We start from the raw sequence: 26266 nt of genomic DNA on the forward strand, positions 1-26266 counted from the left end.
TCTCCTTTGCATTTCAAAGCAGCTTGCTAGCTTGTTGAATATCTATCATCCCTACACCATGGCTGCACATAAAGTTGTTAGTATTTTTTTATTTGTGTTGTTGAGTTTTATCTTATGTTCTGCAGCTAGATCTATCCTCAGTTATGACGGATATGGTGGTGGTGCGGGTAAAGGTGAAGGTGGTGGAGGTGCAACTGGTGATCATGGTGCTGGAGGTGGTTTGAGCTATGGAGGTGGTGCGAGTTATGGAGGGGGTGGTGGTGGTAATGGTGGTGGAGGAGGTGGAGGTTCTGAGCATGCTGGTGGTTATGGGAGTGGTGGTGGCAATGGTGGAGGTGGGGGTTATGGTGCTGGTGGCATGCATGGTGGCGGTTATGGAAGTGGTGGTGGTGGTGGTGCAGGAGGAGGAAGTGGTGGCAGTGGTGGTTATGGAGCAGGAGGTTATGGTAGTGGTGCAGGAAAAGGTGGTGGGGAAGGTTATGGTGGTGGCGCTGGAGGATCGGGAGGCGGCGGCGGCAGTGGCGGTGGTGGAGGAAGTGGAAGTGGTGGTGGTTATGGAGGTTCTGGTGCACATGGAAGTGGTTATGGGGGAGGTGAAGGAGGTGGCAACGGTGGTGGATATGGAGCTGCAGGAGAGTATGGCGGAGGAGGTGGACATGGGGGTGGTAGCGGTGGTGGTAGTGCTGGTGGAGCTGGTTATGGTCCCGGAGGAGGGAGTGGGTATGGTAATGGAGGTGGAGAAGGTGGTGGTGGTGCAGGAGTGCATGGAGGTGCATATGCTGGTGGTGGCGGCGGTGGCTCTGGTGGTGGTGGTGGTGGTGGCTCTGCTAGTGGAGGTGGGTATGGTGGTGCAGGTAGTGCATATGGAAGTGGCAGCGGGGGTGGTGAAGGTGGGGGTCACGGTGGCTACACCCCTTGAGGCTTATGTTCTATTACTCATAAAAATATATAAAAAGAAGACTATACAAGGAGAATTGGTACTAAATGGATACTTGTATTCTCCAAGTGCAATGTAGCTTGAATGTATTCATTCAATTCTTGTTTTTAATTATGTATCAGTTATGCGCAAAATACATATACTACATGCAAGCATACCTTTTGTAATAAACAAATAAAGTTGCAAGTTACTGGTAATGAAATCAAGTAAATGATTCTAATATTCTTGCACATTTCATCAGTGTTCAGTCCCATGCATGGCAACTAAGAACTCTAGTAGTATATGGTGACAGGATCACAATTCATTCAGAAGTATCCAACTCTTTGTAAAGTAGGAGATGCTTTTCTTCTGCTTACTCTCCTCAATTTGCCAATCTTTTCATTTTGCTTACAAAGAATTCCTCTGTAGATGAGTAGTGATGAGAAAAATTCCATTTCAATAGTAGCGGTGTCGGAACAAGCTGAGGTTTCAGGTTTCTACCCTTGGTCCAGTTGGTACAAAAATGGAATTCCAGGAAGGATCAAGTAGCAGAAGCTGAGGTTTCAGGTTTCTACCCTTGGTCCAGTTGGTTAAAAAATGGAATTCCAGGAAGGATCAAGTAGCAGAAGCTGAGGTTTCAGGTTTGGTAGAAAAGTGAACCAAGGGTTGAGGTTTCAGGTTTTGTATGGCATTTCTTCTTGTTAGCTGATTTGCTCTATTGATACGGAAAAATAAAATAAAACTTTGTACATGATACTTGTCTAATAAAATTGCTATATAAAATGTACAACTCTTTACATTTAAAGACAAGATGCACATTGAAGCAGGGCTTTGACATCTTGTAACTGATTGCAAGTAAAATCCCATCAAAGAAAATTGATTTATTACACAGGGATGAGTCATAAGCACTTACATATTCTCAACTGACAAGATCATGCATGAACAGTGTCAATACAAGTTCCTTGCTCCGATACAGAATTAACACCTCATGCGGTATACTTTATATATTATTTTATGGCTTGTGCTAGAAAACCACTTAAACTCTCTTTCATATCCATCACTAACAATTTTGGCCAGCCTGTTGACAAACTATTACCGTCGTTTTTTACTGCCATATACGTCTTTATCACAGGATTCTATCTTGAAAATCAGTCATAAATGACGATGCAAGGGAACTGAGCTTTTTCCCAGTTTCTCCAGCAATATTTTTGAGTGAAGAAATATCCTGCTGTGCCTGAAATGTGAACTTAATTGTTAACCCTATATCACCGGTAAGTAAGCTTGACAATTTCTTCTAATTCTTCTAATCCTTAAAGTCTTTTTTCAAATAATATCACATCCAAATGTGTGCAATCACTAATGTTTCTAGAACTTAACACTTAAATCACGAGCTATGACTAAAATATACCTGGAAAGAGATTTTGTTAATCAAGTCACTTGCAGTGAGATCAGTAGCTGAGTCGGCACTTTCACCAAATAGATCGGCACTTGATATAGCAGCAGAACCCTGAAATAGGAAAAGGAGAAGTCTTTAACTGTATCCCAAAAGAAAAAAAAATAAACTGTAATAAAGACCTAAAACCACTGCTATTCTGATACAAAAGAATGGAAGTGAAAATTTGAAGGTGCTTATTTGAATCTTAAAAAAAACTGAATTCCCTGTTAATTGGAAGGAGTGGGTAATAGAAGACGGAGTCCTACAATATTTGCATACAAATTTTAAGTCATCATTACCAATTTCCGTTCATTTTATCTATCCTAAAAATTATGGTACTTTATACCATGAAATTCATGAGTAAGGGCACTTACAGAGAATTTTTGCAGTGAAACTTGACCCTCAGCATCTTTATTCTGATCCCCGAAAAACTGGGATGAAGAGATAGATTTTGCATTTGAAAACTTTTTCCTTGCTTCATCAGTTTCTTGAATCTGGAAAAGACAGCAAAGGTACTGAAGGAACATGCATTACATGTACAACCACATGAGGGAGTACAAGATAATAATATATAGGAACTTCAAGAGAGCATATTTCCTAATAAAATGATACAGGTGAACAAAGTGATAAGTAAACCAAAGAGAAATATAGAGCTGAAGGCAGAACAGGGGAAAATTTAAACTACGACAGAAAACAGGAAATTCCTCTTAATAAGCTACTTACTATACTAATTGAACCAATGTTTCACTCAAAAGTTTAAAACAAGTGATGCCCATGGCATGTCCTATTCCTCAACATGAATGCTGTCTTTAGATGTTATGCTGGGAAGTGGGCACGAAATTAGCAACACTTTAGTGGCTCAACGAGCTGAATGCACAATTTCAAGATAATCAGTAGAATTGCGTTCGCAGACCCACATATGCAGTGACTGCAACACTAACCAGAAACTCCAGTAATCGGGAGGCCATCTAAAACGACAAAACGCGGACTGGGACCAAACCAAAAATGTGAACCAACAAAACATTGTTCATGTTCACCAGGTTCTTATATATTTAGTTATTGACTTGAAAAATTATAAACTGATCACATATCAATATAGGAAGCTTGAGAAATATTTAAAATGCATAAAATCAATCCATTTCGGCATCGATTTTTTTGCTACATCTTTGTTTGACAACATACCTTCTATGAACCAAACTCCAATTAATTGCATAATATATCTGTGTGTGTGTCTCTTGATAAAATATATTTTGAAATGAACAGTTACATTATAGATATAAAAGTTACATTAATTTTAAATTAAATTGATGCAAACTCCAAAACATGGTCACGAGCCAAACCTATCAGTTCTTATTTGAATAGGTTTGGCTTGGACTAATCAATTTCTTGGTCTGGTTTGCTTGGACTAATCAATTTCTTGGTCTGGTTTGGTTTAAATAAACCACGATGTCTTACAATCATTATATCTATTAAGACTACTGTTTGCCTAACTCTATCAATAAATATCTGATTTTAGGGGTTTAACCTAGTTGTAAAGGCAATTCCCCAGAAGGCAAGGGTTATGTGAGAAATTCCTCGCTACCCCCACTCCCCTTCATAAAATTACGTAAGATTTAATTTATTTTTTTTAAAAAATCTGGTGTCTTTATCAGCTAGTTTACCCAATAACCCGATCATAGATTGATGACATGTGCCCCCTTACAATTAAAGGGCCAAAACTCACCAATTCACCTATACCACCTAACCAAAGTTGAGGACTTCTCTTGGCATTGTAAATTTCCACCTCCATAATAAAAAAAAATATATAATAAAAGGGCCAATCGCCAATTGATAAATATTTTGAGGCCCTAACCCTTTACTAGGCTTGATAATAGAAACTTGCCAAATTTTGTCCAACAATTTTAAAATATTCATGATCACAGCTCCAATCCACAATAACAACATTTACAAAATGATAAACAAAACTCAAATGCATTAAGCCACTAAAGTTACTAAACATCCATCATAAAAGCAATATACAGATAACGCCCGATCCTTTGCAGACTGGACCACAGACGGCTCCCTGTCAATGTAATTTGTGAAGGCTAAGAAGAAATGTTCTTCTCTGTATGAAGTATTCTGGATCAATCGACACTCTAAAGGGGTAGGTGGAATTACCAAGAAGAGGCTAATGCAACAATGGATTGCATGAACTAGCAGACTCCCAATTCCTTTTAACAAAGGGTATCCAAAGATAATGGACACAGCCTTCATCTAATATATTATTGGGTGAAACAAGAGGAACAAAGTACTGCAGACAACCGAGGATTTTGGTTCAACTATTGGAACTGTAACATGGAATAGTCAGTTTACACTCTGTCGCTAGTTATCAGGTAATATGTAAAGGGCCTAATGGAACATTGTAATCGACAAATAAGCTACAGATTTATAATTGTTAGATATGATGAGCTTCAGTATAAATACTATTAGATGACATGATGATTTTAAATTTTTGATCATTTCTTATAAGCTTCTAAACAAATTCTCTTCATACTGTACAACAATGTTAAAGAACAATTATGTTATTGTCTAAAGGTCAAATCTCTCACCATGATTAAGGAACCCTGAACCATATATCACTTAAGAGCATAATAATGTGTAGGTACTTGTTTCCTAGAAAACTATGAACTGTAAAATATAGCAACCTACATCATATCATTCGAGAAACTCCAATGCATAGGTATACTTGTTGCCATACCTAAAAACATATAACTTAATAATAATAAATCCAATGCTACCCAACAACTGAATGCATATATGCAACAAGGGATGATTCTTCCTACAGTGGTTATACCCATCTTTGCAACAAGGGATGGTTCGTCCTACAGTGGTTATAGTTATCTTTGCAACAAGGGATGGTTCATCCTACAGTGGTTATAGCCATCTTTGGCACACAGCCCACACTTCAATTTGATATAAAAAAGGAGGGAAAAATCTTTGGCCTATGGACTTTAAGTTCAATATAACGATAGATATTGATGCAGAGCATAAAATAACTAAATTAGTTGTTAAATACTTATTATGTTATTTATAAGTACGTTTTAAGTTTGTACTTTTATTATCTAGTTAGGAATATTCTATAAAATAAATATACATTTGGTAGTAGATAATTAATAGGTATCAATTATTGCTAAAAGGATTTGTTTCCTTTGATATTTTTTTTTCTTAGCCTCCAAGTTACTTGTCCACCAAGTCTTGGGATTTCTATATAAACAATTGTAATCCTTTTTATTGAATAGAGTTGAATTATGAATTAAATCTGTGGATTTGTGTGTTTCTTGCTAATTCTCTGCGGAGATAGGCCTTTATCCCCTGTTTTAACCCCTTTCTTAACCCCACCCTACATCAAGTGGTATCTGAGCCAGGTTCCGCTACCAAACACCATAGACCAGCCAGCAACAGCCCATGTTAGTCTCCAACACTGTATACAGCCACCAGCAGTCCACCAACAGCTCCAGCAGCCAACAGCCACCACCAGAAGCATCCGTCAGCCAACAAGAGCTGTCTTCCACCTTGTCCAAAATTGTGGCTTCCAGTACCTGTAATTATCCAAAACAGCCCAATACTTCTTGTTTGTTATTGCGGAAAACAATGTCCTCACAATAAACACCCGAAAAAATTGATCTTGAGATAACTTGTGCTAAAACACATCGTCAAGTTACATTGAATTTACTTCCACTACTTCATCCATCAAGCTACGATTATAAGATATTATGTAAAACATTTGATTGCACATCTCGAGTATGAGTGTGAAAGATCATTACTGCAACAAATGTTGAAGGAATTAAAGGACATGAGTGCTAGATTGGAAAAGATGCAACAAACTTGTGATACCATTAAAGCATTAACAAAAAGCATGAAAGAGCCTCTGAAAATCGTAAAGAATTTCGAATCCGAATTCCGAGCAACAAATGGAGCATGATGTGCCACAAAAAGAGGATGACGCGTATGTTGAAATTGAGCATCCAAAGGAGTATGACGAGTTTATTTGTGGAAAAGAAATTTAATCTAATGTGAATCTTGTTGAGCATATCGATTTTATAATTCCAAAATGGTTTTATGAAGTCAAGCGTGATGATATATCTCAATGACTTCCACAAATTCATGACTATATCATATGGAGTCATATTCAAGGTTTATGGATTCTTCTTTACTATAAAACTCGCGGCCGAGTTTTTTTTAAAGGAGGGGAGAATGATGAAGAGCATAAAATAATTAAATTAGTTGTTAAATAAATTATTATGTTATTTAAATATAAGTACGTTTTTAGTTAGTACTTTTATTATCTAGTTGAGTATATTCTATAAAATAAATACTCATTTGGTAGTAGATAATTAATAGGTATAAATTATTGCTAAAGCCTAAAAGGATTTGTTTCCTTTTATATTTTATTTTACTTAGCCTCCAAGTTACTTGTCCATCAAGTCTTGCAATTTATATATAAACAATTGTAATCGTTTTTACTGAATAGAGTTGAATTATGAATTTAATCTGCGGATTTGTGTGTTTCTTGCTAATTATCTGCGGAGAGGCCTTTATCCCATTTTTTAACCCCTTTCCTAACCCCGTCCTACATCAGATATGTTATGGCCCCGAGAAATGGATCTAGTCACAGGTCTATTTGCTGGAAAGAACTCTCTGGTCACGTTCTTGCCTTTCCTGGAAGAACCTATCTTGTTAAAGAAGTTTTGTTGAAGAGACTTCTAACTCTCCTGACTTTTACTGATTAAATGAATCCATGCCTTTTCTCTTTTCATTCCTACACCCCCTTTATATTAAAAGGATGGCTTCAACAAAAAACAGAAGATAAAGATAGGTGCTTCCTACATTTTAGGAGTTACGTGGAATAAGATAAGATAAACTATAAAGCCTAACAGACCTGATCTAAGCTACATTTCCCACAACTCTCTACTAAGCTACATTTCCCACAACTCTCTACAGCTGCGGATTATTCTGATAATACTAAATAAATAAAATACTTTTACTTAATTAATTGTTTTTATTTTTCCTGCTGCTATACTTCTGACCATAGAAAGCATCTCTAACATTACTTCCCTCCTAGACAATGAGCTTGTCCCCAAGCTCAAATTCTAGATAGACTTCTTGAAATAGAGCAACATCTTCCCAAGTAGCTTCTGCGGAAATTTGACTATCCCACTGCACTAGTACTTCAAGCTTACCTCGATTATTTCGTGAACGAAGAACATCAAAAGGCTGAGGAACAACTTTACCGTCAAATAAATGAGGTAATAAAGGAGGAGTCAGAGGAGGTTCATCGTGGAAAGCTTTAAGCATAGATATGTGAAACACATTATGAATGCGACAATCTGAAGGAAGATCAATAGCATAAGCAACCTGTCCCACCTTGTTTAAAACTTTAAAAGGCCCATAAAATTTTGGGGACATTTTTTTCCCAGAACTCAGAACTCTTGCTTACGAACCGTTGACGATAAGGCTATAAGCGGAGCCAAACAAACTGCCCAGGCTCAAAAGACAAATCACGATGATGAGCATCATATGAAAGTTTCATGTGAGCTTGAGCTTGTTGAAGACGTTGCCGAGCATCGCTTAAGATAGAATCGCGATCTTGGAGTGCAATATCAACTCCAGCTACCCTGGTGGCACCTGGTTCATAGGATAAAAGTTGAGGCGGAGCACGACCATAAACCAAATGAAAAGGAGTAGTACCCAATGCAGTATGGAAAGAGGTATTGTAGCAGAATTCTACCCATGGAAGCCATTCAACCCACTTTCGGGGTTGGTCCCCAACTAAACAACGAAGGTACATCTCAATTGTACGATTAACCACTTCTGTTTGTCCGTCCGTTTGAGGATGATATGCAGATGAAAAAGCTAATATTGTGCCACATAGACAAAACAGTTCACGCCAAAATACACTGGTGAAAACTGGATCACGATCACTTACAATTGATGTCGGCATCCATGCAAACGCACAATATGCATAAAAAATACATGAGCAACTGAAGAAGCTGTATAAGGATGAGCTATAAGGACAAAATGGGCATATCTTGACAATCGATCAACCACCATGAACAAAACAGACTTACCACCAACCTTCGGAAGTCCTTCAATGAAGTCCATTGAAATATCTGTCCAGATTTGGTCAGGAATTTTCAGTGGCTGTAGAAGGCCAGCAGCGTGCAAATTTTCCCATTTATGTTGTTGACACACTTGACAACTTTTCACATAGTTGTGGACAGTGTTCTTCATACCTTTCCAGTAAAAATCAGCCTTAACGCGAAAGAGAGTTTTTTGAATTCCTTCATGACAAGAATCATGCGTTGCTGAAACAATTGAAGGAATTAATGGGGATGTGGGCAGTAGATATATTCGATTTTTATAAAGCAGCAAACCATCTTGGACATCCCGATCTTTTACCCCTTCACCGCTAGATATCTTGGAAATAATATCTTGGAGAGTTGTTGAGGTGGCAACTTCATCTTTGATGTTATCAACGAGTAAGGCACGTGGAGATGAAATTGCATAAAGAGTGTCAGATTCGGTGTCCCGACGAGATAGCATATGCAGCTTTGTTCAAGGCTCCAGCTTTGTACTCCACAATAAAATTAAATCCTAACAATTTGCTAACCCAATGTTGTTGAGGTGAAGTTGTGAGTCGCTGTTCTAACAAGAATTTCATACTATAGTGGTCTATTTTAATTACAAATGGACGACCCCAGAGATATGAACGCCAATGTTGAACAGCTTGTGCAAGTCCAATTAACTCTCGCTCGTATGCGGCAATTTCAGATGACGATCCCCCAGCTTGCAGCTGAAAAAAGCAATAGGGTGAGATTGCTGATGTAAGACTCCACCAATACCAGCTCCTGATGCATCACATTCCACCAGAAAGTCCAACTCAAAATTTGGAAGTCGCAATATTGGTGCTGACGAGAGAGCCTTTTTTAATGCACAAAAAGCAGCTTCTGCAGATTCTGACCATTGAAATTGGTTTCTTTTCAACAAGTTTGTCAAAGGTGCAGCAAGTACACCATAATTTCTAACAAACTTGCGATAGTAGGCTGATAGCCCCAAAAAACCGCGTAAAGCCTTAACTGTTTGTGGGCGTGGCCACTCTGTTACTACTGAAATTTTAACATTGTCAACAGAAACTCCTTTTCTGTGGATAATGTGTCCAAGATATGTGACCTGACTCTCGCCAAATGAGCACTTGGATTGTATCAAAAACAACTTGTGTTGCCTTAGTGTCTCAAAAATCAGCCTGATGTGATGAATATGCTCCACCCAAGTTTTGCTATAAATCAAAATGTCATCAAAAAATACTAAAACAAATTTTCGCAAGGGTGAAATACCTCGTTCATTAAGGCTTGAAACGTTGAAGGACCATTTGTAACCCCAAAAGGAACTACCGGGAATTCAAAATGGTCGTGATGCGTGCGAAAAGCTGTTTTCTCGACATCTGCAGGGTTCATACGAACCTGATGATAGCATGACCGAAGATCTAATTTAGTTAAAAAATTGAGCCCCGTGTAATTCATCCAGCAACTCGTCAATCATTGGAATTAGAAATTTATCCTTAATGGTTTTTGCATTAAGTTCTCGATAGTCTACACAAAGTCGCCAAGCCCCGTCATTTTTCTTGACAAGTAATACCGGTGATGAGAAAGGAGAACGGCTGGTCCTAATGATCCCTTGACTAAGCATAGCGGCACACTATTTTTCAATCTCGTCTTTTTGCCGATATGGATAACGGTACGGTCTTACTACAACAGGTTGTGAACCTGGTATGAGATTGATGTGTTGATCACAGCTTCTGGATGGTGGAAGACCGGTAGGTTCTTTGAATAGGTCAAAAAAATCTGTCGGTATGTTGTCCAGCGAGGATCTTTGTGTCGCCTCATCATACAATGCATTAACAACCATTGCTTTTTCCACTACTTCCCCTTTCCAAGTAACAATCTGCCCATGTGACTTGAATTGCATTGTAAGTGATGTAAAATCCCATAATATAGGTCCTAGTGTCCGCAACCACTTCACCCCGAGCACAACATCAAAACTTCCCAGTGCAATCACAAACAAATCAATGCAAAAAGTTTATTTCCCAACTTGTAATTGAACTGCTTCACATATACCAGAGCTAGTAATCTTCTCACCGTTAGCCACTGCCACTTGAAATCCTAGGCGTCGTACCACTGTAAGTCCAGCTTTGAGGGCAGCTGCTTCACTTATAAAATTATACGTGCTTCCAGAATCCACCAAGCCCAACATGGGTTCCTTTGCCACAAAAATCTGCAATTGCATTGTCTGAGAATTTTTAATACCAGAAATGGCATGCAATGATATTTCCGGTGAAGTATCATATTCTACTTCCACATCTTCTTCATCATCTACCATTAAACAAAACAGCCTCTTACACTTGTGCCCGGTTGAATATGACTCATCGCAGTTGTAGCAGAGACCCTTTCCACGCTGCTCTGCCATTTCTGCTCGTGAAAGCCTTTTAATTACGGGAGTTTTGTTGATGCTTCCACTGGATGTTAAACTTGTTGTTCCTCCAGTAGGTCTGGAGTCACGACGAGTTGGTACAACACTTGTGGGAGCTACAGTTTTACTTGGGGTCCAGGATGAAGCAGAGCGTTGTAAACTAATAACATTAGTGATTTGTGATTTTCTTTCAAACGCTCTGGCTAGATTCATGGCCGTCACAAGGTTTGGAGGACTCTGCATCTCCACATCAACTCTAAGTCCATCATTTAATCCAGCAGTGAATAAGTCCACATGTTGGTCGCCTCGTACAGTTGTTGCCCTTGCTAGTAATGTTTGAAACTGTTTTTGATATTCTTCCACTGAGTCCACTTGTTTCAGATTCACCAATTCGCCCAAAGGATTTCCACTTAATGGTGGACCAAATCTAAGGAGGCGGTAAGATTTAAACTGATCCCATTTGAGATCAGGCTCCTCCTGTTCCAACTTATAACACCATAGTTGGGCTTCACCCAGTAAGTGGAAAGCTGCCAAACCAACCTTATCCTCATCGTTCGTTTTTTGATTGCTGAATTGATCACACCTATAAAGCCATCCTAGTGGATCCCCTGAACCATCATACGAAGGAAATTCTAATTTAGAGTACCTGGGTATGATATTTTTGTTGGTGACTTGCTCTGTCGAATCTCTCTTCCCTGATGATTCGTTTTCTTTTTTAGGACTAGATGATTCCTCAACCTCCAGAATTTTCTCCTGATTACCCTTTTGAGATTCCAGAAAGTGTTTTATCTCTAGTATGCCTTCACGAAGTTTGCGAATTTTGTCTCCCATTTTCTTTTCCAGATCCCTTACCTTAATCAACAATTGTTCAGAGTCACCCATGACGTTAAGCTCTGATACCAAGTTGTTATGGCCCCGAGAAATGGATCTAGTCACATGTCTATTTGCTGGAAAAAACTCTCTGGTCACGTTCTTGCCTTTCCTGGAAGAACCTATCTTGTTAAAGAAGTTTTGTTGAAGAGACTTCTAACTCTCATGACTTTTACTGATTAAATGAATCCATGCTTTTTCTCTTTTCATTCCTACGCCCCTTTATATTAAAAGGATGGCTTCAACAAAAAACAGAAGATAAAGATAGGTGCTTTTTATTAAGAGCTACCTGGAATAAGATAAGATAAACTATAAAGCCTAACAGACCTGATCTAAGCTACATTTCCCACAACTCTCTACAGCTGCGGATTATTCTGATAATACTAAATAAATAAAATACTTTTACTTAATTAATTGTTTTTATTTTTCCTGTTGCTATACTTCTGACCATAGAAAGTGTTGGGCATATGTTGTGTACTTGATGATTTCATAAACAAAACATCTAAGTAGATTTTACTTGGTGAAACAATGTAGCACTCGACGGATAAGAATTATAGTCCCGACGGATAACTCATTATAATCCCGACGGATGATTAACTTATTATCCATCGAGTGAGTAGCTTATGTAATAATAAGTTTGTAGCACAGTTATGTATGCACATTTGTATAGAATCTGTAGTAGCATATAATTCATGTTGACTTTAACTAGATATGCAGAATAAGTTGATTAATTGTACATAAATGATGTCTTGTAATTCTGCATAAGACAAGTGCCAAAATAGCTACCGACGGATGATTAACAAAGCCATCGACGGATGATCAAATGACTATCAACGGATGTTTAATATAGGAGTCGACGGATGATCAATTAAACCATCAACGGATGTTCTGAAAGTCGACGGATGATCATATGAAGAATTCAAACAGCACTTGAACAGTGAAAGCTGACACACAGCCGTTGACATGTATACAAACACACTGTGGAAGCCCATTAACTGGGTAATAGAGGACGAAAATCAGCAAAGCTTAAGACTGATAGTTTTTACATTTGTTCATTCTTTTTGACTTTGTAATCTTGGTATTATATAAACCAAGAGTGTAGCAAATAGAAAAATAACTGAGATAGCTGAGAAACACAAAAATAGAGAAATCTTTGTAAGCAGAATCATTAGCATTTCCCGTATTCTCAGTAATTCAATTTGTAAGCAGTTGTGAGCATTCCCTGCACACAGAGTCCTCTCGATATATTATATATATCTCTGGTGGAATTGTTTAAATCCACCAGAAAGTTTTTAAAGACTCTTGTTTTTAATTACTTATGTTTTGATTCAATTAAGTTTACATTCCGCATTGTGCTAATCAAAACAAATATATCTATAATCGAGTTGAACATTTTTATTTCAAGAAAAAGGTTCAAGAATTCCATTCAACCCCTCTTCTGTAATTCTTGCTACATTGTTAAGGGACTAACAATTGGTATCAGAGCAAGCTCTTAATCTACAAAGAGTTTAAAGATCAAAACAATTCAGCAAGATGAACAAGAAAGATGTTGGAGTCAAGATTCCTTTTCTTGATAAAGATAATTACCATCATTGGAAGGTAAAGATGCATCTTCATATGTTTTCTCAAGATGAGACCTATGTGGACTGCATAGAAAGAGGCCCTCATGTTTCAATGAGAGCTGCTACAGGAAACGAGCCATCTGTTCCAAAGCCAAGGCATGAATGGTCTGATCCTGACATTAAACAAGTCAGGAAAGATAAAAAGGCCATAAACATTCTGTTCAATGGTGTTGATGCAGACATGTTTGATAACATCATCAACTACAAAACTGCCAAGGAACTTTGGGACAGAATACAGATAATTTGTGATGGCACTGAGTAAGTTAGAGAAAATAAAATGCAGCTCCTGATTCAGCAATATGAGCATTTTCACAATGAAGAAAGTGAGTCACTCACTGACATTTTTAGTAGATTCCAAAAACTACTAAATGCTCTTAAGTTGCATGGAAGAGTCTATCAGACTAAAGACTCCAATCTGAAATTTCTCAGATTTCTTCCAAAGGAATGGAAACCAATGACAGTCTCATTGAGAAACTCACAAGATTATAAGGAGTTTATTTTGGAGAGACTGTATGGCATTCTGAAGACATATGAGCTTGAGATAGAGCAGGATGAAAGAATGGAGAGAGGAAAGAAGAAAGGAGGATCCATTGCACTAGTTGCTGATCTGGAAAAGGAGAAGGAAGTGAAGATGGAAGCTGTAGAATCAACTTCAAAGGTCTGTGAGAATAAGGGTAAGGGGCTAGCTGCAGAAAGTGAAGAATCATTGAGCCAAGATGACATGGAGGACATTGATGAGCACCTAGCATTTCTTTCAAGGAGATTTGCCAAGCTCAAGTTCAAAAAGAACTTTGGAGCAGCCAAGCCAAATAGAAACATGGTGGATAAGTCAAAATTTAAATGTTTCAAATGTGGCTTGGCAGGGCATTTTGCAAATGAGTGTAGAAAGTCAGATTCCAGTAAGAAAAGGTTTGAGTCTGTGGATTATAAGCAAAAATACTTTGATCTACTCAAACAAAAGGAAAGAGCTTTTATTACAGAAGAGAATGACTGGGCAGCAGATGGTTTGGATGAAGATGAAGATGTCAGCTATGTCAATCTAGCCCTAATGGCCAAGTCTGATGAAACAGAGACAAGTTCCTCAAGCAATCAGGTAATCACTACAAACCTTGCACATTTATCTAAAGCTGAGTGTAATGATGCCATAAATGACATGTCTACAGAATTGTATCATTTGCGTGTCTTAAGTCTCTCACTAAAGAAAATGCTAAAATCAAAGAAAATAACTTGTTTTTAAGTGAGAGTAATAATATGCTTGAGTCTCAGTTTGTTGAGTTTGAGAAACTAAAAATTGAGTGAGATTGCCAAGGAGGAATTAACTGAGTCCTTGATAAAGGAAGAAATTTTGAAGAAGCAGCTCGAGCGTAAACAAGAGGTAATTAAAGCATGCTCAAATCACCAGAGTTCAAGGAATTGAGTCTTTGTGATGAAGCCTGGAAAAAGAATAAAGAGAAACTAGAACCTATTTTGGTAGATGGGTTGCTGACAGATGTAGACTCGACGGATGATGAGGACTATCCGTCGGATAACAAAAAGTGTTATCCGTCGAATGATAAAAATCCTCATCCGTCGGCTGTAAGCAAACCCATTAGCAAAGCCAAATTAATCAAGTTGAATGATAAGTATGGGTCTGTTTCCAAGAACTTTGTTTCAGGAGAGTCAAGTCAAGCTAAGAAAAGGAAAAAGGCTAATGTTGGTCACATGACTGTCAAACAGTCAAGTGACAGACTTGAGAAAATAGAGGTAAAAACAGAGACTAAAAAGAAAAACAATAGGAATGGTAAAGTAGGGATTAACAAACACAATAACTACACACCTGATAAATATGCTCCTAGAAAAATCTGTGTCAAGTGTGGTAGTGTAAATCATTTGTCTATTAATTGCAAATCTGCCATGCCTACTCCCATGTCTGTTCAGCCTCAATTTCCTAACATGAATGTCATGCCTCCCATGCCTGTTAATGCTATGCCTACACAGAATATGAATGCACAGTTTGCTAATATGCCATTTGCACCTAATCCATATTATGCTGCATACAATATGCCTCAAATGCCATTTAGCATGGCTTACTGGAATAACATGTTTGCACCAAGCATGCCATTTCCTGTTAGCCATAACATGCATGATAATTCTGTTGCATTTAGTGGTTTCAAAGGTACAACCTAATTGACTAAGGAAGAATCTGAAATTCCTAAGTCAAATGAAATAAAACCTAAGAAACAGAAGAAGAAAGCTAACAAGGCAGGACCCAAGGAAACTTGGGTACCAAAATCAACTTGATTTGATTTTGATATGTGCAGGGAAACAGAAAGAATCTTTGGTACTTGTATAGTGGTTGTTCAAGACACATGACTGGTGATTCTACCCTGCTCACAGAGTTTAAGGAGAGAGCTGGCCCAAGTATTACTTTTGGAGATGACAGCAAGGGTTATAATGTGGGATATGACTTGATTTCAAAGGATAATGTCATCATTGAAGAGGTTGCCTTAGTGGATGGTCTCAAACACAATCTGTTAAGTATCAGTCAGCTTTGTGATAAAGGCAACTCAGTAACCTTCAATAAAGAAGCCTGTGTTGTGACTAATAATCAAAACAACAAAGTGGTTCTCACTGGTGTGAGAAGAGGAAATGTGTACCTAGCTGACTTCAACTCAACTAAAGCAGAATCTGTAACTTGTATTCTCAGTAAAGCAAGTCAAGATGAAAGTTGGCTATGGCACAAGAAGCTATCCCATTTAAACTTCAAGACCATGAATGAGCTGGTAAAGAAAGAACTAGTAAGAGGCATTCCTCTAGTGGAGTTTACAAAGGATGGACTGTGTGATGCCTGCCCAAAAGGGAAGCAGATCAAAGCATCATTCCGGAAGAAACTTGATTCAGCAATTGAAGAGCCTCTGCAACTGCTTCACATGGATCTGTTTGGACCAGTCAATGTATTGTCAATTTCAAAGAAAAGATTTTGCCTAGTAATTGTAGATGATTTTTCAAAGTTCTCTCGGACATATTTCCTAAAGTCTAAAGATGAGGCTAGTGAAATCATCATCAATCACATAAGGCAAGTTAACAATCATCCTGATTTCAAAATTAGAAGAATCAGGAGTGACAATGGAACTGAGTTCAAGAACTATGTCATGAGAGCATTTTGTGAGAAAAATGGAATCTTACATGAGTTCTCAGCAGCAAGGACTCCACAACAGAATGGAGTAGTGGAAATGAAGAACAGATCACTTATTGTAGCTGCAAGGACAATGCTTGAAGAATCAAAATTACCAACATATTTCTAGGCTGAAGCTGTAAACACTGCATGCTACACTCAGAACATCTCTCTGATTAATCAAGTAAGATGCATGACTCCTTATCAATTGTTCAAGATCAAGAAACCAACTCTAAACTTTCTTCATGTTTTTGGCTGTAAATGCTATATTCTGAGAAATCAAACTGATCAAAATGGGAAGTTTGATGCTAAAGCAGATGAATGAATTTTTGTTGGATATGTTGTTGGTAAAGCATATAGAGTCTACAATCTAAGAACCAACATTGTTGTGGAATTTATACATGTTGTGTTTGATGATAAAAAGATTGAAGGACTGAAAGATGGAGATTACCATGAGAGGCTCAAATTCGACAATGTTGAGATGGTCAGTGATGGAAGTGATGATGAAAGTGATCAAGAAACAGTGTCTAAGGATAATGCAGACAAATCTACCACCAATGAAGCACAAAACTCAACATCCGTCGAGTTACAAAATGCTTCATCCGTCGGAAGGCAATCTGTGTTATCCGTCGGTAGACAACCTGCCTCATCCGTCGGTACTCAAAATTCACCATCCGTCGGGTTATCAAAAGGAGCAGGAAGTCAAGGCAGATCACCCATAGAAAGTACCCCTTTCTCAAATCAAAGATCCACAAACTTAGGGGGAGTTATTAGCAATCAAAACTCAATCACACATCAAGACAACATTGAGGTATCTTCATCTAGAGCTAATCTACCCCAACCAAGGAAATGGACAAAAGATCACCCCTTTGAACTTATTATTGGTGATGTTTTTTCTAGAGTTCAAACCAGGAGAGCAACTCAAGAAGAATGTCTATACAGCAGCTTTCTGTCAAAGGAATAACCAAAGAAGGTAGAAGAAGCCTTGTTAGATCCTGATTGGATTTTAGCTATGCAGGAGGAGCTAAACCAATTTGAAAGGAATAAAGTATGGAAGCTGGTACCTAAGCCTAAAGGAAAGAATCCAATAGACACCAAATGGGTATTCAGAAACAATATGGATGAAAATGGCATAGTAGTAAGGAACAAAGCCAGATTGGCTGCTAAAGGCTATTGCCAGCAAGAAGGAATAGATTTTGATGAAACATTTGCTCCTGTTGCAAGACTAGAAGCCATCAGAATCTTCTTAGCCTATGCAGCCCATGCCAATTTCAAGGTCTATCAAATGGATGTCAAAAGTGCCTTTCTGAATGGAGATTTGGAGGAAGAATTGTATGTTAGTCAACCTCCTAGCTTTGAAGATCCAAATTTTTCAGAGTATGCCACTGCAACTAAGTTTGAATTAAACACTACTGAAAAGTCTGTGGATATTTCAAGCTATAGAGGCATGGTTGGCTCACTTCTGTACTTAACAGCTAGTAGGTCACATATAATGTTTGCTACATGTTTATGTGCTAGATTTCAGGCTGATCCTAAAGAGTCTCACTTGATAGCTATTAAGAGAATTTTCAGATATCTCAAGGGAACACCAAAACTTGGCATTTGGTATCCTAGAGATTCTGGTTTTGATCTAACTGGTTATTCAGATGCAGACTATGCAGGGTGCAGAATTGACAGAAAGAGCACAACAGGAACTTGTCAATTTCTAGGAAACAAACTTGTGTCCTGGTTCAGTAAAAAGCAAAATTCAGTTTCTACTGCTACAGCTGAAGCTGAATATATTGCTGCTGGCAGTTGCTGTGCACAGATTTTATGGATGAAAAATCAATTGCTAGACTATGGTTTGCAAGTTGAGAGGATTCCTATTTTCTGTGATAACACAAGTGCAATTGCTATCACTGAAAATCCAGTGCAAGATTCAAAGACAAAACACATAGACATCAAGTACCATTTTATAAGGGAACATGCAATGAATGGTACTGTAAAGTTACATTTTGTTCCAAGTGAGAAGCAACTTGCAGATATCTTTACCAAGCCTCTAGATGAATCCACCTTTTCTATGTTGGTAGGTATGCTTAATTACTCTTGAATCTATCTGAGTTATTTTGCAAGTTGATATGTAGCCAGAAATTTAACTGATTTTTAGTCATGAGTGAAATTTTGGCTAAGTCAATATTTGCATCTCGACGGATGACCATTATCCATCGAGTTGAGTCATCCGTCGATATACTATATGCAAATAAAAATCAATTACTTTTCTAGAATCTTTTAAAACTCGACGGATAACAGTTTATCCTCATCCGTCGAAGTGTCTAAATCTTAACCGTTAATTCCCTGAACATTATCCATCGAGTATACTTACAGTTTATAAGCATTACACGACGGATAATGGGTGAAATTTTTACAGTTTATTTTTAAACGGCTAATTTAGGCAATTTCTATTGGGTAATTTACTTTTCTTTATTATTTTCATCCGTTGTTTTTGAGATAGTATAAAAGCTTGTTTATTCCAATTATTTTCTTTTATCATTCTCAAATTCAACTGCTTTTATTTTATTCTCTCTCAAGCAAATATCCTCTTTCTCTTCAAGCTTTCATTCTCTAACAATGGCACCTGTAGTAAAGATCATGTCTCAGACTGGGTTCATTTGTGAAAAGAACAACTTCACTGCTTTGGTCAATAAGGGTATTCAGCAATCAGAAGACTATCACAAGATGATGGACTTCGTGAAGAACTGCAAGTTAAGTTATGCCATGCTTGAATCACCCACAATTTACTGTGAAGTTGTTGAAGAGATGTGGACCACTGCAATCTACAACTCTACTGACAAAACCATCACTCTAACTATCAAAGGTAATGAGTTCTGTATCAATAGTGATATGATAAAAGCATGTTTCAAAATTCCTGATGATAATGTAACTTCACCACACAATGACACTGATATTATCAATATGCTTAATTCCATGCATTATGCACTTCCTACTACTAAGCTAAGTGATATTAGAAGATTAGGTCTTGAATCTAGTACACACCTCGGAATCTCTTCAAAGAGATAAAGTTGCTGCCAATAGGATGCCTTCTCAAGCTGGTGAGCCATCTGAAGAATTTGAAGTAAATTCTAATGATGATGACTCTGTTTCTTTGGATGGAAGCATGAACTTAGGGGAAGATGAAGGCCCAAGTTCTGTTTTAAATTTACCTGGATGGGCATGGACAAAGGAATTTATACCAGGACAATTTGATGTGTCTTTGGTCAAGCAAGTGGTGGCTATTCAAAAGGCCCTTCAGGAGACTTCAGATGCTGGTACCAAGGCTATTCTTCAAGAAGATCCAGCACTTAAGACAGAATATGAGTATGGATGAACTAAAAAGAGATATAACTGACTTCAAGACATACAATTCTGAGAAACTGGATTCAGTAATGCCATATGGTACCATGCAAGATCTACTACTGAGATTAAGGAGAGAATCAGATTCTGAAAAGAAGCTAGCCAAGCTGGAAAACAGAGTTCAAGTTATTGAGAATTCAGTGGCTATCCTTCTTCAAAATCAACAGACTCAGAAAAATCTTCTTATGGAACTGGCTAAAGCACAAGGCCTAACTCCTCAACTTGATGATAACAAAAAGGGGGAGAGAGAATCAAGTAAGGGGGAGAAAGGACCAACTGAGGGGGAGAAACTTCAAGTACAAATCAGCAAAGTAATTGTACCTTCAATTACAATCTCCAAGCCAACAGTTGCAGATGGTATAGATCTAATTAAAGCAACAGCAACAAATTTGAAAGTTGCTGAAAAAGGAAAGTTGAGTTTGATCAACTGGAATAAGATTGATGAGGAGATACAGAAAAAGTTTGAACTAGTCAAGAAGCCAGTTAAGTCAACCATCCATCACTCTCATGTCAAGCCAATCAGTGTGAATGAGATGAGCATGAATTATCTGGAAAAAGGACAATCTTCCTGCATCAAGTCTACAAAGGCTGAAACAATTCTTAAACCAAAGGCAAATTATCTAAAATCATCTTGGAAGAACCCTATGGACATTGTGTATGAGACACGCAAGCCTGATGAAAAGAAGCTTCTGTCAAGATCTATTGTCTTCTATAAAGATCCAGCTGATTCAGCTTCAAAAAGGAGAATTGCTAAGATATTCAGAAATGGAAAGGAAATTTGTGTGGTAGCTGGACATCCACAATTTGCTCAAGCAAAGAAAGAAGAAAAAGTCAGATTAAAGCAGGAAAAGAGGCAAGTTGCTCTAGATGCAAAGAAGTCTAAACAAAAGAAAGAACAGATTGCTATCTTGGCCAAGCTACAGGCTGTGAATTCTTCTCAACAAATTCCCTCTCAACCATCTGAAGCTGTTGAATCAAAGAAGAAGATTGAAGAACAGAAGAAATCCCCAAGAAAGAAAGAATTGGCTAGAAGAACAAAAAAGAAACTGGATGTTGTTGACAAGAAATTGGAAGATCAATTTCCTAAGGAATCCACTCAAGCTACAACTCAAGCATCAAAGCCCTCTGTGGTATTTGAAGACATAAGGGTGGTGGATCCCTACAGGAACATACATGGTGAACCTATTGTGCCAAAGGATGAGCCAATAGAGTGGGATAGAATACCAATTCCTGACTTCAACTTACCAATCCTTAGCAAGCCAAAAAGGACAAAGTCAAGGGCAGTCAAAAAAGTGAAGCTGTCACCTCTCAAATCTAAGTTAGTAGTTAAAGCTCAACCCAAGGTCAACAGGGGAGACTACTTGTACTTGTGTGACATCAAAGAATTTTCAGATCTAAATCTTTATCTGGATGAACTAGATGAAGTGAGGGCAATTGATGCATACAGAAACCTACCTGAAAGGTTGGTGTTCAAGTACAAAGGAGGAAGGGAGATTCAATGGCCACTTCACAGGATTCTTCAAGAAAGTCAAGCTGTGCTGATTAAAGTCTATTCATCCTTCAAGAAAAACTTTGGGTTCAATGTAACTGCAAGAAGACTAGTATTGGAGAAGATTGAAGAGCTGAGGAGTGTTAGAGCTAAAGATGCACTCCCAAAGACTCTAATCATCCCATACACAAGAAAAAGAGTGCATCTAAGGTCCTACTGGCAGATGGAATTCATGGATGACAAGGGTGTAAGAAGATGCTTCAGATTAGAAGACCAATTGAGTATCTCTAGCAATGAAACTCTCTTGGAAATGCAAGAAAAGATAGATCTCTCAGAATCTGATGAACTGAAATTCCACAGACAGCTCCAGAATCAAATTGAGGAAAATAACAGAAAGCTTGGAAGAAGATCCAGACCTTCAAGGAACTAGAAAAATCTGCTCAGGCTAGAGGAGCATCTTGAATTGACTGTGAGCCAAACCTTGTACATTTTGTTTAATTGAAGCACTTTCAGTTTATCTACTTATCTTTAAAGATATATGTTCAGGATGTTTTGTTATCATCAAGTATCTCTTAATTTATGGCTACAATTCCAGTAGACATAAATTGGGGGAGATTGTTGGGCATATGTTGTGTACTTGATGATTTCATAAACAAAACATCTAAGTAGATTTTACTTAGTAAAACAATGTAGCACTCGACGGATAAGAATTATAGTCCCGACGGATAACTCATTATAGTCCCGACGGATGATTAACTTATTATCCATCGAATGAGTAGCTTATGTAATAATAAGTTTGTAGCACAGTTATGTATGCACCTTTGTATAGAATCTGTAGTAGCATATAAGTCATGTTGACTTTAACTAGATATGCAGAATAAGTTGATTAATTGTACATAAATGATGTCTTGTAATTCTGCATAAGTGAAATAGTGCCAAAATAGCTACCGACAGATGATTAACAAAGTCATCGACAGATGATTAACAAAGTCATCGACGGATGATCAAATGACTATCAACGGATGTTTAATATAGCAGTCGACGGATGATCAATTAAACCATCAACGGATGTTCTGAAAGTCGACGGATGATCATATGAAGAATTCAAACAGCAGTTGAACAGTGAAAGCTGACACACAGCCGTTGAGATGTATACAAACACACTGTGGAAGCCCATTAACTGGGTAATAGAGGACGAAAATCAGCAAAGCTTAAGACTGATAGTTTTTACATTTGTTCAGTCTTTTTGACTTTGTAATCTTGGTATTATATAAACCAAGAGTGTAGCAAATAGAAAAATAACTGAGATAGCTGAGAAACACAAAAACAGAAAAATCTTTGTAAGCAGAATCATTAGCATTTCATGTATTCTCAGTAGTTCAATTTGTAAGTAGCTGTGAGCATTCCTGCACACAGAGTCCTCTCGATATATTATATATATCTCTGGTGGAATTGTTTAAATCCACCAGAAAGTTTTTAAAGACTCTTGTTTTTAATTACTTATGTTTTGATTCAATTAAGTTTACATTCCACATTGTGCTAATCAAAACAAATATATCTATAATCGAGTTGAACATTTTTATTTCAAGAAAAAGGTTCAAGAATTCCATTCAACCCCCCTTTTGTAATTCTTGCTACATTGTTAAGGGACTAACAGAAAGCATCTCTAACAAGATATGACCATTATAGCATTAGCATTGGCGGATAATTTTGATTTTAGCACCATAAACCACTTTTTGGTGTCAATATGTAGAAAGAGATACGGCCATTAGTAAAGCAAAAGCGCTTATATTTAGATCAATAGATTTACACATACTCAAACAGATAGAGAAGTGCTCTAGCATAAAATCAATCTGTATTCATAGTAATTAAGTATAATAATTGGAAAAATGATAAGTGGAAAATTAAATTGTAAGAGACATGATTGCAAGAATATGTACATCCATGTAACGAGTAATTAACAGGAGGTATTATGGAAGGCAAAAATAGTGAAGTGAGAAAGTGAGAAGAAGGCATAAAAATTCAAACTTTACTACCCCTGGTTCCATGAGACCACCCAAACAGTTAAACTAAAATCTTATTTGATTTCATATCGAAGCTGATGATCCGAAGTAAGCAATGATTAAAAGTGAAGGACACTTTTTGCTCAGAAAAAGGTATAGGTCATGGAGCTTACTTGCAGTTCTGATGATGAGCTACTTCTCTTTTGGAAAGCACTATCCATCCCATAATCTGAGAAGAAACCCGATGAATTTGGGGGGGGCTACATGTCCAGTTAAATGGGTTCCTGTAGAATCCAAATCAGCAGATGAAACACTATCTGTGTATTCAAACCGAGATGCAAATGAGGATGCTACAGTCGGGTTGCTATCCGAAGATGTAGAAACTTGTACAGGTTCTTCTTCAGGCTTCTGGTCATATAGGCTTTCACTGGGCTGCATTGAAGGAATGAGTTGGACAATAAGACATTTAAGTCGCATATAAGAACTGATAAGAAAATTATTGCACAAGTATTGGTGAATTTCACATGTATAATATTAGTCGTCTATATAAATCAGTTATTAAGGACAAGACAGAGTAGCTACAATAGGGTCTACCTTAGAGGTAAGCTTTCGTGCACCAAGCCCGCCAGTCTTCCCAGATTTCTTAGCACCAAGAGGCTTCTTGACGGTGCTGGTGAGAACTGAATGAGAAGCTTTTACTCTTGGTGAAGCTCTTGGTGAAGCAGGAACATCCTGAGATTCATGCTTTACGGGAGAACTTTCTTTGGGGGACTCTTCAACCTTATCTGAAATTCCATTAAAAGCTTGAATAGACTGAGAAGCAGCAGGTGACACCTGTAAACCTGCCTCCTCCTTGGAGCTCTTAGCAACTTCTTTTGAAAGAAGTTGTTTATATAGTTCGGCAGCCCTTGATGTATACTTTGCCTCAATCTTTCCTCCATCATTCCAGCCATGCTGCTTGAAGAAAACCTGAGCACGATTATTTCCCCCAAAACTCATAATTTTTAATTGATCTGGAGTCCACGAATCTAGATTTGTTGACCTACATGTTCTTACAAAGGTCTTAGAATTGAAGGATTAACACCTTCATCAGAAATGTATTTAATACATTTTAAAATCGCAGTGCGACGTGCTATGTAGATTACAAATAAAATAATTGCTTAGTTATGGCTCTAAGACTATCAGCCATCTTAAGTTCAAATATACAAGACTATCAGCCATCTTAAGTTCAAAATATTTGACAAAAATTGCATCTTGATATGCTTGGGTTTATTGGAATAACACGGCAAAAAATTCCTTAGCATCTCAAAATGAATGATAACTCAAAATAGTATATAATTGGCATATTCATAGAGTATACTAGTTATGTCTTTACTAGAATGTAGCACTTGGCAAGAGGTCTGCTGAGATATTCAGAAAAGATGATAAGCATATCAGAAGGATATATAGATCCTCGGTCTTGTTCATATTTCCCAACTGATAAATATCTAAAAAGCAATTCTTTTTATTGAACAGAAGATGGACAAATGATGATCTGACGGATACATCTCTTAAATTCCAATATACAGATAAGCAACGTCAATTACAAATGTTTATATCAAGGCACCGCATTTTCTTTTCTGGAATTTAAATTTAAGGCAGCGAGACCAAGAGAACTAAAGTTTTTCTCAAATACAGAAGTCTCTTAAAATCTCGGGAGCAATGTGATTAAAGATCTGTACAAAAAAACAACTATGATTCAGCACATTTCTTAATAACTTAGCTAAAGATCATCTTCCAGCATCAATTTCCATCAGGTATATCATATTAGTATCAGACCTAGATATTTTTTACTTCTTGAAATAGACCCTAAATTCAAATATAGGACATCCTCTAGATGTATAATTCAGCTAGTCAATTAATAATTATCAACCCCACAAAAGATCATAAAAACAGTTTAAAAATGTAATTATTATAAAACAAACATGAATATCAAGTAAAAGCACACAACCCCAAAAAAATATAAAAAAATGAAGCGAACCTAACAAAGCTGACATGGACAACAAGACTGCGATGAACGGCAGAATAATCAATACAAAGAAATATCCCATAAGTAACAGAAGCCCAATTTGGATTCTTTGCATTACAATCAAAGCACATCTGCATCAAATCAATTTATTTCAAATCTATAGAAGAGAGAGAGAGAGAGAGAGAGAGAGAGAGAGAGAGAGAGAGAGAGAGAGAGAGAGAGAGAGAGAGAGAGAGAGAGAGAGAGAGAGAGAGCGAGAGGGAGAGGGGGGGACCTTGTTGTCAGATTTAGCTTTGAGTTTCCTGAAAAGATATTCTTGTCTGTGAAATTAGTGTCAGTAGCCATAGCTAGACAATAACAATCAGGCAATTTTGAGTTTCTAAGGAGAGCCTGCTGTGAAACTGTGAAACAGCTCTTCAATACATACATATATATACTAATATACCCGGAGAGGGAGAGAGAGAGCGTATTGAAGCCTGCTGGCACATTTGTGAAATTAGAAAAAAAATACTTAAACATTTGTCAACCTAGGAGGTCCATTTTATTTATAAAGATTTTTAAATATTAAAAATCTGTATAAGTGTTAAAAATCTTTAAAAATAAAATGGATCTTCTAGGTTTACAAATATTTATCTTTTCTTTATAAAGATGGCTAAGTATAAATATGGTCAAGTATTTCAAATTTGTTTTCAAAATTTATCCTGCATGACTTTTATTTTAATTCATTTTCAAAACTTGTCCTAAATATTTTTTATTTTTATTTGTGAACGCATTTAAATGCGGCATCTTATTTCATTATCCCGAAAATTATCAAATATGTCTTATACATCAGTGTTTTGAAACGGTTTTTTGATAATTATTTTGATCACTCACA

The 26266-nt window shown here is 37.3% G+C and overlaps 1 protein-coding gene and 1 pseudogene across 1 annotated transcript; one reads left to right on the forward strand and one right to left on the reverse strand.

The window, feature by feature from the left end:
- Positions 1 to 1159, forward strand: LOC141677527 (uncharacterized). The gene has a single exon (XM_074483505.1). The coding sequence runs from the start codon at positions 59 to 61 to the stop codon at positions 917 to 919; it is 861 nt and encodes a 286-aa protein (XP_074339606.1). The 5' UTR covers positions 1 to 58; the 3' UTR covers positions 920 to 1159.
- LOC141677526 (putative ADP-ribosylation factor GTPase-activating protein AGD9) lies at positions 973 to 25874 on the reverse strand (annotated as a pseudogene).
- Positions 25875 to 26266: the final 392 nt, after the last annotated feature.

This window comes from Apium graveolens, chromosome 8 (assembly GCF_009905375.1).
Source record: "Apium graveolens cultivar Ventura chromosome 8, ASM990537v1, whole genome shotgun sequence".
NCBI lineage: Eukaryota > Viridiplantae > Streptophyta > Magnoliopsida > Apiales > Apiaceae > Apium > Apium graveolens.